Raw genomic sequence first — 17276 nt, forward strand, 5'->3', positions numbered from 1 at the left:
TAACTGTAACATCATTAGTCACACCACTAGCATAATCTTTCAAGCCTTCTTTTGATGGATGAGTGCATCCTTGAATACATCCAACACTATTCCTTTTACATAACATCTTAAATTTTCATCGATGCAGTTTAATTCCATTGTAATTAGTTTCCGTATTCTGCTTCTTAGTACCCGATAGTTTTGTATGAAAACAGAATTTTAAGGAGAAATCGCCTAATCCGTGAACTTCCTTTCCTAGAAAAAAATAAAGCAACAGGCTAGCGACAATGATGTTCCAGAAGTAGGTAAAACAATTGGAGGAGTTGGCATTTCTTTACCTGACTTTCTTCCTTTCCAGTAGATTCTAAGCTCTCACGTTTTTTCTTTATAACTTTTCAAATATTTTCACTATGTGGTCAAATGTTTTAAAATTTAGGAGGTCTGAGACACTGAAATAAGCAAACCAGCATTTGTTCCAGGAACTGACGAGAGAAAACGACCGTGCATTTCAAAAACGCTACTCAAAACACTGAGCTATTTGACCTTTAACCAGGAGAAATACACTTAAAATACCTTCAAATAAGTTAAAGCCTTTTGTCGCTGACTCAATCCTACAACTGTTTTGTCATAAATGAACTCCATTACAAGTTTCAATTCACAAAGCGCCTTAGCCAATGAAACATTGATATAAAAATATGTCATAGGAAAGAATGCTCTTAGAAGATTAGATACTTCTAATCTTCATAAACTTTTAAGCCCATGAACATTTGCACAAAAATCTACCATTATCAGACTCCAACTTGCTGCATGTAACAGAAAACTGTGCCTTCATTTACAGCTTTTGCACACAGAAAAAATTCAAACTCTCAGTGAAGTAGCATGAGTAGCAAGTTTTAAATGGGTATTTTAAAAATATTAAGATAATTTCAGGAACTATTAAGACAGCAATCACTTATAGGTTGCTATATTAACAACTCAAAAATTAATAAATAAGCCAGGTTTTTACCACCTCAGTGAGATTCTGAGTAACTATTCTTCATGCTTGGTAACAGATTTGCAAAACATGCATCTAGACCTGGAAGTTTCTGTTCTGCTCTAGAACATCACACAAAATGAAACACGCGGACATTTTGATGGAGAGAAGTTGCACAGGTTTTTTTTCCTTTTCCTTTCTTTCCTTTTCCATGCCAAAATTGCAGTGGAGCTCTCCAATGGGAAAACCAACTTCTCCCCTGTTTTTCATAGATGTACTCTTTTTCAGCTTTAAAGTAGTTCAAAGCCATGACATTAATCAGTTAACTCCACTACTTACTGACAGGAAAAATCAAATTACCTGAATGCCATCAAGCAACTTGCTCATGCACCAGTAACTGTCAGCTTCTATGTTCTGCAGCACTTCTTCAGGCAGACTGGAAACATCAAAATTTTCCACTTCTTCTTCTTCTGTTTCAGGAAAAGAGAGAGAAAGACAAGTCAATGAAGTGCACAGAATAAATAAAGCAAGAATGAGGAAAATAACTGAAAACAAAGACAGCCACCACTTATCTTCTAGTCAGAAACCAATGCACATTTACTTTAACAGGGCCTAAATGAATCATTTATTGCTTAACTGTGTCATCTAACGGTTTTAAATGTTAATGAACACTTAATTTCCCGCAGACTGTGAAAATCTCAAATCATGCCTGGTTAACCAAAATTAATATATAATAAATCACTTTATTCTAAACATTTCACACCTGAAAGAGAATCAGAAGCACTTTGAGAGCCCTCAAGCTATATACGAACAATCACTGAAGAAGATGACTATGTTTGCACCATGCACAGAATGTGCAAATATGTTGCCAGTCTTCACAGAAGAAAAAGCCCTGAAAAATACTTCTCAGAAAACCACTGAACTTTATTTAGAAAAGCAGACTATGGCTTGAATTTAGAAAAGAAAAACCTTTCCAAGTAGAAAAGAAAATTAACGATGTTTCCACTACAGCAGGAAACAAAACTTTGGTACATCTTACACATATTAACTCACAAAAAAATCTTATACAGTTTATTATATTTTCATAAACCAGTGTCCCAGTGGTAAAAAAAATTCGAGTTAATATTTTTAACTTTCATTTTAATATTTCAAATGGCAAAAAAAGAAGCAACCCATTCTCACTCTGCCTACAGAAAAAAACAGTAGATGTAAATGTTTCTTGTATTTATATAAAACACAAACATATACTGAAGTGTCTTCCCTTTGAATTAAGTCTTCAGACCCTCATCCACCAAACATTTGCTTGTAGAATGAGATTACAACTACTTTGACAATGTTCTCCTTTGCAAATTTTCTGCCTTGGAGCACCTTTTCTTTTCATGACACTGGTATCACATTTCCGAAAGAAAAGGTAGCTATAAACTATAGCACAACACATGTGGGTATGAAAACAAATGAAAAATACTTTTTATGTTCTCTTTCTCATCTTTCTTATCTTCACACTATATTCTCACATCAGGTTTTAAACCAACAAAAAAAGCTGAAGATCCATATAAACATCAAAGGTGGGCATCTTCACCCCCCTTCACAGTGAACAAAGAAGACCAAGAAGTGACAGAGTACTACCTGAATTGTTCTAAACTAGAAAGATAAATAAATCAAATGAATCAGATTTTTAAAAATTGCTTCTCAGTATTAGCTATAATTTGCTCTTAAAAGGATTGCCTCAGAATGCAGATCTTTAAACTGTGGAAGTCTAAACTAAGCTGAAATAAAGCTTTAAACACCCACCAAACAATCTGCTTCCTGTGACTGAACTACCTGCAAGCTGTAAGAAAACCAGGGCAGTTTGTAGGTAGGCTAAATGATGCAACTTGGACAGCAGCAACAGTCCAGCATTAATATTTTGGAAAAACTAGATTCTAATTGTTCTAATAAAGATGGATTATCAAATTAGAATGACCAATTTTTATTCGCCCCAGAAAATACACTATTGCTTTTAAGAAATAGCTTTCAGTGGTTCCAATTACTGTTCATCAGAGGTATGTTCCCCAAGCACAGAGAGGAAGCCAGGACAAGCCTTTCTGAAAAGAACAAAGGTCTGACACAAATTTACTACTCTAAGTAAAATTCTCATTATTCCACAGGGAACAACAACAGATACAGATAGCTTTTAGAAAAAAGAATTGGCAGTCCCCAATTATAATGTCACAGAACCACATGCTCAGCCATTACAGACATAAAAATAGCAGTTTTATTAAGTACTTGTCCAGCTGTCTTGTTTTGTCTCCACTCTAAAGATCTATCCAAGAACATTTTGCTTTTCTGTGGCTTAAAGACACTGATCTTTAGCATTTCCATAAGCCTCTTAAACACAAAATAATTATTCAAGATCTTTTATATGTTCTTTAAATATATAAGCTACTTCTAGACCAATTTTCAATCCCATTGTGCTTCCAAGGCACCACACTAAGTCATCTCTTCTTAAGTCAGATTATAAAGTTTTGAAATTAAAAAAATCTAATTAAGTGTTTCAGACAACTCATTTGTATTTCTATTGTACCCTAGCAGTATTTCCCCTGTATAAAGCAACTATGTCAAACTTTGGCTTAAAATTCTGCAAAAAATAAATCTAATTACTTGGAGCTATAATACAATAGAGTTTCATTAAATCAGCTAAGATATATATTTTTGGATATGTTATGTTAACTGGCACTTTTTGATTCAAATATGGTCTGTGATGAATAAGGAGCAACACTGTGGAAGCACCCAAGAACTCTTCCAATAGAGATAGCACAGCATCACAAAAGCAAAGTCTCAAACAAGCAAGTGCTCAGTGATGTCAATGGTTTCTGCTGCACCAATCTACCTTACCTTGCTACACTTTACCAAGGAAGTTCAAAACTCACACTGAATATCCAAAGGACCCTTTTCCAAAGTACAAATGAAATTTAAAAAGGCCATCCTTTTTGACACACACCAATTAAGAAACATTTAATTGGCAGAATGTTATGCAAAATCATAATCCACATATTTAGTATTTATTTATTTATTTGGGTATGCAAACAGTGCAAAATGCTTGTTTTTCCCTGCAGTTTTAAGGGGAAAAGCAGTCAAGCTCCATGTTGCTCTCTCTCTCTCTTTTTTTTTTTCCTTTTTTTTTTTTTCTTTTTCTTATTTGGATGAAGAAATAAACAAACTAGAAAAGTTTAGAAAGAAAGACCACAAGGGATTTCAGAAAAAACAGAAGCAAAAATAACAAAATAACCATCCCAAAAGTCCGTAAGGTATTATTTGTGCTTGAGAACATAATTGCAATTTCTGGTTTTAAATAACTTTAAATTTATTTTCAGTGAATGAAATCTGAATGAACAGTAACATAAAGACTGAATAAAAGAATGTGGACAGAAATAGCAGGCCAGTGTGTGCAATATCTGGGGGAGAAAAGATCACTGCCTAAAACTTCCCAGTTATGAAGTCTTACAGAAACATTTCTCATCTTCTTCAGTGTCCTGTGGAGATCTTTATCATCTTATCTATACAACTGTAAAAGACAGGAAAATGGTTGCCTGGAGGAGAACTGCTGTAGCATGGAGTCTGTGACATGCTGATCTGGATACATGCATTGCTGTAAGCATGGTATTAGCTCTTCTGTCCTCACTCCCAGGGTATGCTTCTAAAACTTCCCACCAGGCAAAAAGACTAACTTTTTCTAAACAGCTCTAACTGGATCCACTCACAAAGGCAGAGACATAAGGATAAAATCAAAATTTAAAAAAATACTGCTTACAACTACTTGCAGATTTAGTTTCCCAATGACAGCAGAAAGTAAACATGCTAAACAGCTTGCCTCCATTAAAAGTAGGTTTTAATTCAAGATTGAGCCTAATGGATGATTTTGACTGAAGTTGTTCAGAATGTTGACATTAAGTTCACAACTGATCTTTGTCTTTTAGTTGTAATAGACTTCTTCTAAAGAGTGCTGGAATTTTACCTTTTCAGTACAGGTCAGAGGTAAAAACACATGCAACCAACAAAAAGGTAGTTTGCATTCAGAACTTCTCTAAACCTGCTACTGCCACCAAAACTCAGTCATTATATAGTGTAAAAAAAAAATGAATATAACTTGATAGTTTTCAGACTCCATTACACCAAGCAAGTTCCTACAAAAGATATCTCTATGAAATACAGCACACATTGTCTCAAAGGATTTTTTTAATGAAACAAATGTTTAATTGTGTTATTAATGTTTTAACTGTAGCTTTTTATCTTGAAATTGTTTCTCAACACTCAGAATCAGCAAAACTCAGATGAATCCACTGGAGTGCAAGGAAGGGGACAAAATGGATGGCAGGGTAAAAAAGACCTAGTGCTGAAGCCCAAAACAGACTGCAATATCACCAATAAATTATGATTGCTCTTTACATACATACAATGTACAAAATAATACATTAAAACATTAGATCAGTTAATGAGGTGAGCATTTTAAAATTGAAGACTTTTTTAGCACTATTTTGTGTAAATGTACAAAAAGCATTACCATATACCTGAAGTCCAAATTATGTGTTTCTTGCAGCAGTGCAAAGGAACCATTCTGACCACAGATGCACAGGTGCTCTTCTGTATAAAGCTTACTGTGCTGCAATCTACTTCAGATGTTACATCTTCAGGCAGACCTAGCATAAAGGTTACCACCCAAGTATGCAAAGTACAAAAAAAATCAAACACACATGATTGCATGCAGAGGTGCACAGCAATATTTCCACAGCTAGATCTTACATATCCCACTCCACACTCAGTTTTCAAAAAGCCTTATGAAACACCTTTCAGTCACTGCTGCACTAAGGCAGTGTTTTTCTAAGAAGATCAGGACATAATAGAGCATTTAAATGTAAATTCTTTCAGTAACAATTGCTTAATTAAATATGTATATTACCATATCAATATCTCCCATTGAAAAAACTTAGTTACATATTAATCTTGACAGAAATATCTCTTGAGTTGTTAAGGATGAATCACCAAAGTAAAACCTTCCCTTTTCTTTGTGGTACTGCAGTCACAAAGGCAAAATTTTAAAAAAACTTTAGTCATCTCATCAGTCCAGGCTTAGGTAAACATGACCTTACTGCATTTCAAATATTCCCCTATAACCAGTCATGTTCTCACATACATGATATATTGACAACTTGTCTATTTTAACATTGCTAATAATCTTACATTTGTTTTCAACTGATAATCCACAATACCTTTCAAATGCAATAGGAAGCAAGACAAATATCTTTATACATCCATGTAAGAATGGTGTTTTGAACATTAATCATAATATTTTACTAATATGAATTCTCTAAGTAATTTTGCTGCATATGGTGACTGTTACAATCTTGTGTGACCTGGCGAGCAAGGTAAATCATCCTGCCCAAAAACACCGCAAACTTGATCACATGGACTGAACTTCTGTGCTCATCAAAATTGATGTATGACCCTGCAAGTACTCTCAATTTGCTCTATCACAAAAGAGTAGATACTTCACATACTTCTACTTTAATTCCAGATTCTGTATGAAAGTAATTAGTAAAACATTATGAGACTTCCTTTAGTGGGCCTACATTGCTTGCCAGTAAGACCTTTTCTACCCAGGCTTTTTCTTGGCTAAATTTTAATTATCTTTTTTTCCTCCACACTAAATAATCCAGAGTTTTCCCTTATTTCATATTCATAACCCACTCCACATATATACACAAAAACAGAACTGTTTTTAAGGATGGTTTCTATCTGAAAAATGGAAACTCTCAGGTCACATTGCAAATTAAACAAAAGACATCAGTTCCTCATAGGCTGCAGACTGAGATTACTGCTTCACAACTCAGACAGGAGGAAGGTTAAAAACTTTATGACCAAAACAGGGTACAAAGGAGAATTAAGTAAAACTGGTGGTGCCAAGAGGTCTTTGACTCAGAGAACTTGCATAATGCCAAACACAGGACTGAGAACCTCTTCCACACAGGTGAGAAATCAGCCAGTAAATGCAGTTTGAAATCAGAAGAGTATAAGCCACATCCTTGGGCATGACATTATTATGAAACAGAAGCCTTCAAAGCTTGTAAGATGGCAGCTCTTCCTAAAAATGGATGTCAGCAACAATGAACACAATTATCACAACAAATTCTTCTCATAGTATTCACTTCAACAGGTTTGCTACTGTCAACCAAAACAGCCTGCCAGGGAGAAGCTGTGCATGTGACACCAAATTAAGGGACTCATAATTACCAACCAGCATGCATGGCGAGCACAGGACGCTAATGAGTACTTTCTTAGAATGCCATAAAAGGGAATTCCCTGAGAAATCCAAAAGGTGCTTGAAGAAGAGGAAATGAAAGATTAAAGATTGAACATGTCTTCCACATTGCATTTTTAATTAAATAGTTTGTGCTTTATCATTTAATTTTTTAAAGCATCAACATGCATATCCACAAAAACACAGAGACAAAACACCAAGTGTGGGACAAGAGCAGACCGTAGAGTGGTCACAAAAGTTTAAAGCAAACCTCAGGAACATAGGCCTTCCCCGTGTTCAGGTATGGGATTGATTAGAGAGTTATTTCAGAACTATCACTCTAGCACTGGAAAAGTCTTCAAAGAGAATCTATAAATTAATGTAGTTTTGAAAAAGAACTATTTATTTGAGATGGAAAAAAATCAATTGCAATAAAAGCTACAATATATTTAAAAGATAAAGCAACCAGCATATGTATCTGCATATGCAGGGGTGAATTTTAAAAGTACTGAAAATTAATACTTCTTTACTGAAAATATTAAAAAAAAAAAAGAAAAGTCAAAAAAAGAAATTGTATTGCATGTAATTACTTAATAATAGAAGGCTGGCAAAGAGAACTCGTTTGAACAATTTCATAAACAGCAAAATGTTTAATACATTTCCTGGACAACTTAAAAAGCTCAAAGGTTCAACTCTAACTTGGGTAAATATTAAAGTAATACAAATTATCCAAGAACTTGTACATAAATATAAAAACTTCTAAACATTCAGAGATGTAATTTTTTCCTGTAACTGAAGACTGAAAAATTTGCATCTGTCACATAAGCTCATCAACCATTTACATATGACCATAACTCTGTGTAAGTATAACTTTGCTCACTCATGAAGCAATTTTTATTTTAACCCATTAATGTCATTTGAATGGCATAACAAAATAAGTTCTCAAAGAAAAATGGATGGCAGAGGAACCAACTGTACCTCAGTGACAACATCCCCACATGTCTATGACAGTGGCAGTTTGCTGCAACCCACACTGTGCAATATCCAATATTCAACTGGATATATATCAATTTCCTTAACCAAAATTACATGCTTCCGTGTTTTGTAATCTCCCACAACCTTCACAGCTAATAAGAAATCCACCTAACAGACTTCTTGCCGTATTTACAACAGAAATTAAGTAACATCCATTATTTCTGCTTTTTAGCACAAACTGCAAATACTGAATTTGAAGAAGCATATTTGAGGAGAATGCACTCTGCAGGTAAAACTACTTCTTCCATTGCTTAATTGCATTCCTTAACTACCTTAATCTGCTGTGATTTACACTTTCCTAATGAAACTGCTACGTATGCTTCTGAGGCAAAAAAGCCACAAGGCTTGCTCTTTTAACAAAATTCAAACATATTTTTACATATTGTATAGGTATTTATTGTCAAGATAAAGAAATAATCAAACCTCTAGGAAAAAAAAGCCCACTCTGACTGTTCAAAAATAATAGTATGATCTCTAATTTTCTTCAACAATGTTACTGTAAGAAAGGTAGTTGTCCTTAAACTTCAGTCATACCACGGTAAATTTTTATGTCATAATTAACTAAAGATGGATCACATAAATCAGTTCACAAATGTTTTTGATGAGAACACAATTGATAAGCCAATTTTTTTTAAGTACTGGAGTTTGTCAAAATGAATGTCTTATAAAAGCATAAAGTACTTTCTGCTTCTATGAAATAATGCAATGAAAGCCTACAGAAGTAAAACTGTTTTGCAAAAAAACTTTTTTCCCTTTTTTTTCATTACTGTGCTCAAGTACATAATTTTTTACTTCTGCTTTAAAAATTTGTTTTCCACAGCTTAAAGTAAAAATTTAAAGTATCATATTTCTCAAATAAGAAACCAGCAAAATATCCTCATGCTAACAAATAACCCCGTGACTTCATTACTAAGATTGAAAAAGGTTTGCATTTAAATTACAAGCAAAGCCAACTCAAAGTTTCAGCACACAAACTTCTGACAAATCTATCTGTATTGGTTTGACATCTATAAATTATTAACTAACCATGTATCTCATCGAAAATAAGACAAAATTTTTTTCTTACAATTCTTTTTAAAGCAGTGATCCACAGAATTTGAAAATCTTTTCTTAGATCTGCAGCTACTACTGATCTATGCAACAGGATTGGAATGTTACACTTCTGGCATTTGTAAAACATGTTGTCATTGCTTAAGCATTGCTGTTTCTCTTTTAGCTTTTCTTCCCACAAGTTACTTCATAACAAACACAGAAAGCTGTGATATTTGGATGTCAAAAGCTACTTTTAATGGCATAAAAGCCATTAAAGTAATTTCCCAGTCTGTTGGAAAGCATTCTTGAGAAGGCTTAGATCTGGAAGTATAAGCACTTCTGTGCCGCTTCACTAAAGAGAGATGATCGCTAATTATAACTATATGGAGACCATGGGGAGAGCAGAAATAGGAATGCAGAAGCCAAAACTAAAATATGCTGCTCCCTTTGGAATACATCTCTCTCCCATAGCTATATTTATTGCAATTAAATTCCTTCTTAACAATTCTTCCATTTTTTTATACCTGAAGAAATTTTTTGGTTTCTCTTCAATTTTAGTTTACTGCTTCTACCACTATTCAAGATATATTTTTTCCATTTATTCCCATGACCCAACATTTCCAGTCTGTAGTTTCAAACAGAATACCCTTCACTAATGTCTCATTACTCCTCATAGTATGAGTCTATTAGTTTCTTAATTGCCTTCAAAAATGAGACAATATAAACCACAAAATGTATTTCAAACTTGAAAAATGCACTGTTTTTTACATTAGCATTAATATTATAAAATTAATTTCATTTTTAATATACTGGGAGTGTGCACTAAGCATCATGAAATAGCACATCTTCTTTAGACAGATACATTTGAAAATTTAGAAAAACACACATATAGATGCAAAACAAACTCTAAAAGCAGATAATTTAAATCCACATCATCCTATACAGTAAAAGAGGCCTTTCATTGACAGACTTGTTTTTATATATATGGGGAAGAAAAATTCTTTTTTCTCAAATTCTTTTTAGTATACATCAGAGAAAGAAAAAAAAAAAAAAAACTTGAATGATACAAAAAGAATTATATAAAAGACAAATCTGAGCTAGCTGAAAACATCAAACACTTCAAATCAATAGAAAGTCTAGACCTTACTTATTTATTCTGAATACTTACGACAGAAGTTTGAGTAGTCCCTTTTGACCTAAGAATTTTTCTTATTAATTTAGAGATTTCTTCTATACATCTCTTTTAGCAAAAAATTGAAATGAACGCCTCTTATTTTGTCCATAAGACAGGGTTTGGAAAGTTTCCTCACAAGAAATATCTAAGCAAAAAATCCACACAATCTCCTGCTATGAGATGGTATTATATCTGATAGGTTCCATCAGATCTCTTTCAGACTCTTTGCCTCTTTGATAGACTTCCTGGCACTGATATGATTCAAGAAATTTTTATTAGTAACTTTCAAGTTCCTACTTGGCTTTTCCTCTAAAGTGTAAAAACTGACAGTCATCTAAAAGATGGGCTTTACACGGGCTAGAACTCCCCAGTTGCTTTTCAAAAAAGTATCCACTTTAGATCACAGCTTTACCACAAAAGATAAACGGAGGGTGGGCCATACACCATAGTATGCTGATCAGTATTTTCAAGACACACTTTTTTGGTATGACATGGAAGCATGCAATAAATATTTAAAACAAACAAACAAACAAAATAAAGGCTAACCCAAAACATTGAATTCCACCTACAGATGCCACCACTCACAAGAATGGAAAGACCCGTACAACAAGTAACAAGAGGCTGTAAGTTTAAGGAAATATAATCCAACTATTTTTGCTCTAACATTAATAAGAAAACATAGTAATGTTAGGAAGAGTAGGAAGATGATTGTAATCTTACACCTACAGATGTAGTCAAAAACATTTTTATGAAATGGGCAATTGCCAATTTTTCCATTCCTGTCTTATGCCACCAAAGACTAAAAATTTTAATGTAATTCCCTACTTCACAGGACAGCCAGTCTTATACATCTTTAATAAAAAAACATTTAATTTAAACACTGGTACACTGAAGCTATTACTACCAGCCATCAAAAATCACTAGGTCTGAAAAATCCTGTCCAATTACTGATTGTAATCTTGGAGAAAGCGTTTGCTTCTTCAGAGCTGCTCTTTAAGCTTTTCTCTACAGTCAACCTTTCTTAATCAATTTAGATACATTTTTTTAAAGCTTGTAAGTCAAACACAGATGAAAAAATGCAACAACTGTTGCTACACATTCAATGAAAATATGATAATTAGGTATGAGTCTGTTTTGAAAGATTTATTTACGTAGGGTAAAGTGACAGGTTTCAGACTCAGAGCACAGCGACTTTGTATGTAAATAACATTCTGAAGAAAAGTTATATAGATTGTCCTTTCTTTAAAAATCACTTAAAATTTTTAAAAAATTTAAATACTAATAGACCATAAAATTTCAGGCATTAAGGGAGGTTGGGATGTTTTTTGTCTTGTTTTAAACAGACACTCATAAGAGACTATGAGCAATTGATACCATTACTCAAAATACTGATTTTCTCTTACATACAAAGCTAAAAATAACAGGCAATTAAGCAGTTGGATATACTTAAGATAATATTAATGTCTCTTTTTCACTTCTGACAGCTATTATTAACAACAGCCAGAGAATTCTAACTTTAATTAGGCTTACTCCACTGTAAATAGATAGAAGCCTCTTTTAAGATTATCCACAAAAACAGTTTGAGTTGAATTACAATAATTTTTTCTGAAAGATAGTGAAGCTGAGGTACATCCGACTTTGTCAACTAATACATCCGTATGATTTAAGTATCCAGGACTATTACTACTCCATATCTGTAATCAAACTGAAGAAGGTATTTTATCACAGCCCACGGTTTATTCAAGCAACAATATGTGCCAGTTCATATAAACAAGAATTTACATTTCAGAGTTGACTGGTTAACTGAACAGATTTTCAAGAAATTAATTTTGTTTCAGTCAGGAAGTCATGAAGATTTACTTCCATGGAGTTACTTTCTCCATTGCATCAATATGATATGATTTTAAACACTTTGATTGCTAAGAACTACAAATATACTTGAAAAAAAAAAAGTAAGATTATAGAAAATGTGACAAAAAGTCTACATATGAGGAGCAAAGGAAGGGGGCAAAGCCCAAGTCTATTGGATGCAACAATGCATCTAACATTTCAGATGAACTGTTCTAATTAGCTCAGAAATCTAACAGTACATTAGAGAGTGAAATAAAAATTGAAATAGAGACAAAAACCAATTTTGTAAAACTGCATTGTCTACAGTAAATCAAGGTCATTCAAGACAGTACTAGGAAGGAAAATAATAGCATGTTGCCATATCCCATATCTGTTTATGTTCCCTAACCTGCTAAGCAAAAAGTGTAATTTACAAATCCTTATCATGAGCATGTGTTCATTACACAGCTAAAGCAGTCTCAGTGCTACCTGGCACTAAATAGACCTTTGCTTCTCCCTTCCTCTCTGACCTGCTCTTATCCCCACATCAGCACTCATATTCTTCTCTAATTCTCAAGATGAGTGCAGAAAGTTAAATAATTCAGTTTATTATAGGTCTAGTTTCCAGCCAGTTTAACTGTGCCCAAGGAAAGCCAATGCGGACCAAAAAGAGAAGACAGGAATGCATATTTTGGGCTGGAAAAGAAAAAGCAAAGCCACCTGTTTTGACAGCTGAAAGCCCTGCTTCAGCTGTGTCATCTAAGTACATAGCAAGCAAACCTTTTTCTGTTTGCTTGCTGTGTACTTAGATGACACAGCTGAATCAAAAGCCCCCACAGGGAATCAAATACATTCATGAGTAAAACACATGCAGCAATATACTACTACCCAACTACACTATACAGTTGCTTGTAGATATATGCTCAGCTGCTTATTATTGACACCTTCTCTCAATGTTACTATATTGTAAAATATGCCAAAATTAGGTTGGTGCAATTAGCCAAAACTCCACTAACTAAAGAAGTAAATCATCTCATTTTATCAAAGCCTGTAGAGAGCACTTACACCAACACATCCACTCATACAGTTGATACTAAATGCCACCACAAACTTCCAGTAGGTTAAGCAACTAGGCAAAAACAGTAGGGAATAAACTCTAGCACTTGCAAGTCACACACAAATTGCATATCTGAGTAAAGCTTAACTACGTTCATTAGGACATTTTAAATAATTCTTTAAATTTAATAGTTTTATAACTCTAAGCCAGAACAAAATGCCCACTACAAGAGTAAGTCCACTGCAACTAAAAACGTAATATTCCAACAAGTCATGCTAAACGATAAAGATTAATTTGTCCAGGTAAATAACTAAAATAAAGATTCAAACACAAAATAAAAGGATCAAAAGAGAAATAGTAATTTATAGTTCACTGGTTCCTATCAATCAATTCTCTCCATTATATAAGTTCTGCCAACATATTTGCCCTTCTTCATGCTGCCTTATTCCCTAACCCTTCACAAACTAAGTATGAGATGTCCTCTTAACATCCTACCCTGTTTTCCTTAGCTCTGTTTGGAATGCCTCCAAATATCTTGCTTTATGAACCAACCTAGACAGAACAATATATCATGGCAAGCACTGCTGGCTGACAAACAATTCAAAGAATTCAGTACTAGTTATTTTCACATGGATTCTCCTACTTGTTTAAAGTGAATAAAAGGATGTAAAATAGTAAGGTTTCTTCATCCAATTAGGCCTGAAAAACAACATTATATATTAATAAAGACAATTGCTCAGAGATTGTGAATAATTCAGTTGTTCTTGAGTGAGACATATATAAAAACAAATTAACAATTTAAAAGTATAATCTGTCCATGTGCTTCAAAAGCATGCTTTTTAAAGCACTAAAATTCAGGTCTATATTTTTACTGTCTTTGTTTCCAGGTAATTCACCTGAAGGAACTTTTTTTCAAAAACTACAACTCAAAAATATTTAAATTAATGGAAAAATTTCTAACTGTTCTCCCACTGCTATCAAAATCAGTCCTGCTTCACAGCATAGAAGTAACCAAGTCCTCTGTGTGTGGGCTCAACAAAGGTTTCTGCTTATTCTGGACCTTTTCCATGGTACAAAGCAGGAGTCATCAATTTGTAAAACCAAATTCAAATACTGTCTATCTTATTCATTACTGTTCTCCCTCTCTTCAGCTACCCTGCAGCAAGCACAAAATACTTTCACTGACAATAGATTGGCCCAGCAATAGCGGGAGAGTGGGGCAACATATTCCTAGAAATTGAAAAGGTGAACAATGGATAACTCAAAGCAAGCTAAGATAATACTGAACAACTTCTATGCCATGCTATAGTTATAAATATATATGTACACATATATATGTATATCCAGGTGTACATGCACTAAGTGTTCAATAAGACATGAAAGCAAAGAGTGCAGCAAAGAAAAGTGATGGGTAAGTAAAAAGATTCAGGTCACCGAGCGGCTCAGCTTTTTCAGAGGAATGCTTCTGATGTTTTCTAGACTTACGTAGAAGATGTAATTGGCTTAACAGTACTTTCAAGCCTTGGATTCAACAGTTTTGTGTAAGATTTCTTCATTCTTTGCTCACCAAAATCACACAGATAACAATACTCCATTTAATTATCAAAGACTATTTCATGGAGCACTGCTCATGTTTATAACTTGAGTCAACTTACCTGATGCCATTAGTATTACTATAATATTATGGAAATATTAAGAAACAGCACTGAAACATACCTTTGTATACAGAAACTACATTACTAGCAATTTGCATTAAGGAGAAAAAAATCAATGTAATTAAATAGAACTTGTGCTACAGAATTTACATTTGACAGAAAAGTGATTTAAATTATTTTGAATAGTTTTTCATAAAATTTTACAGGGGTTAAAAAAAACACTTATTTTCTTAATATTTTTACAACTTGAAGGAAAACATTAAAATATTAATTATGCTTCATGTCTCTGCTTTTATGCAAATTCAGTTTGTGTTTCATAAAACATTTCACAAATGTGTAAATAAAAACATTTTAACACAATATTGAGCAAAACCATTTATTTAAACAAAGAAAAGCATGAAAACAGTAGATGTTTATTCCAAACTTTAATGCCAAAATTAAAAGAAAAGTTGAAGAGCATACTACAATTGCAAATAAAATCTTTGTGACTCTCTTAAACTGAAGAAACCCCTCATATTCCTGAACTTCAGTCCTGACAAGTCTTCCAGAATTTCTCTCCTATTAAATCAGAAGATAGAGAAACTTGAAGGCCCTGGGAGAAGGAGAAGCATCCAGTTATAACTCTTTGTTCTAGTTTATAAAAACTATTTGTTATCCTTCAGTTTTAGTCAGTCTCTTCTAAATAACTACAAATACATTACATCTTTTCTACTTTCTCTCCTCAAAACTTCAGTGTACAAGTCCTATTCATAATTCTGCAAGGACTAGTGAATTGGTGGAACTGAATAATAACAGTCTAAATATTTAGGCAGAAGGATAAATTATCTCAAATTAATTTATATACTATAGCAATCAAGGCTTCAGCTTGGCCTTGTACAGGAAATAATGAATGCTGAACAAAATTTTACCTTATAACCCTGTAGGTATGAAGAAAAGCAGTTCTCTAAAGTCAGTGGGTTAATACTCTTTGCTCTCTGGCTTGCTTTCTCATCATTCAGAAATTCAGTTTTATGTACATTCTGAACAGATTTATTTATCCCGCAAAAATTACAACTCACCTGAAAAAACAATCTCTGCTTAACCAACAAATTTTCATATTTTATAAACAAACACTGAGGAATTACCTCAGATACATCCATGATAAAATGCTCCAAAACTTTACTCCAATTATACAATGAAAAAAACCATTTTTGATACATTATTCAAACTGTGGGGAAAAAAAAAACCCCAAAATTACTATTTAAAAGAGTGAAAGGAAGACAAAAATAAGACTGCATACCAGTTATAAGGACAGGAAGACTTCCTGTAACATATGAGAGGGAATGGAAAAAGCAGTAAACAAGGGAGTTACAGACAGATGAAGGCATTTTCAGGACCAAAGAACGTTTCCTTATTCATAGTCAAAGTAGTCTGGGAATAAATCCTATCCCATTTCCACTAGGATTTGGGCCTAGATTAATTATTCCATAAAGTCATAGCAGTATCAAGTCAAAAAACACTAGGTAACAGAAGTTTCATTTAATGCCATCTACAAAAGGATTTAAGATGACAAGAAAAAATACTTACAAGGGTAAGATCACTCTTCTCAAAGTTTTCAGTTCATGAGTTCTTGTAAGCATCATCAACTCGTCTCAGGCTCCTTTCTTTCAAGAGGATTGCAGACAATATCTCATTTGCCATTCCAGTCTTCAGCAGACTCATTTTTCTTGTCATTCTTTATCCAACATAAAATGACCAAATGCTACAGCAGTGTTCATTTTCTGCCCTTGACTTCCTACTAACTGCTGATTTTCCCTTGAGCCAATACTCCTAGACATCTTAAAATTATTTCATACAACTATTCCACTTAGCAACAATCTGACATGCATCCTTATCATGGTGGTACTTCTCTGAAACTTTCATCTCTCTGGATGGTGAATAAATCCAGATCTTCTTTGGGGTTTTAGATACACACACAAGCCCAGTGAACGATTATGTACTGGAATGTCAGATAAAGTGAAGTGTACGTGAGTGAGAGACCACAAGTAATTGTACAGCATAACTTAACACTAGGAAACAGTATAGCTCTAGAGGAACTCAGGGCAAGAGGAAGGTGTACCAAGAGCACATGTGTGGCAACTTGGAATAAAGATGACTTGCAATCCAGTGCAAAATTTCCTTGTCCACATTAAGTCTACAAATAGTGAGCAGTCACATGGTATATCTTATTAACAAAAAACCCTCTGGTGCATCTGCAGGGATGAGATTCATTTGACACAAACTAATAT

At 33.7% G+C, this 17276-nt stretch overlaps 1 protein-coding gene across 3 annotated transcripts in view; it reads right to left on the minus strand.

Annotated features, from left to right (window-relative positions):
* TBC1D22A (TBC1 domain family member 22A) overlaps positions 1-17276 on the minus strand; it is a 137984-nt gene that overhangs the window by 86828 nt on the left and 33880 nt on the right. For 2 of the 3 annotated variants that reach the window (XM_053977547.1, XM_053977550.1), the window contains exon 9: positions 1313-1422. In XM_053977547.1, the coding sequence (XP_053833522.1) occupies positions 1313-1422 (110 nt within the window). The remainder of the gene's footprint in view (positions 1-1312; positions 1423-17276) is intronic. The other variant, XM_053977549.1, reaches the window with a different exon arrangement.

The sequence above is a fragment of the Vidua macroura genome, chromosome 5 (assembly GCF_024509145.1).
Source record: "Vidua macroura isolate BioBank_ID:100142 chromosome 5, ASM2450914v1, whole genome shotgun sequence".
NCBI classification, from domain to species: Eukaryota; Metazoa; Chordata; class Aves; order Passeriformes; family Viduidae; genus Vidua; species Vidua macroura.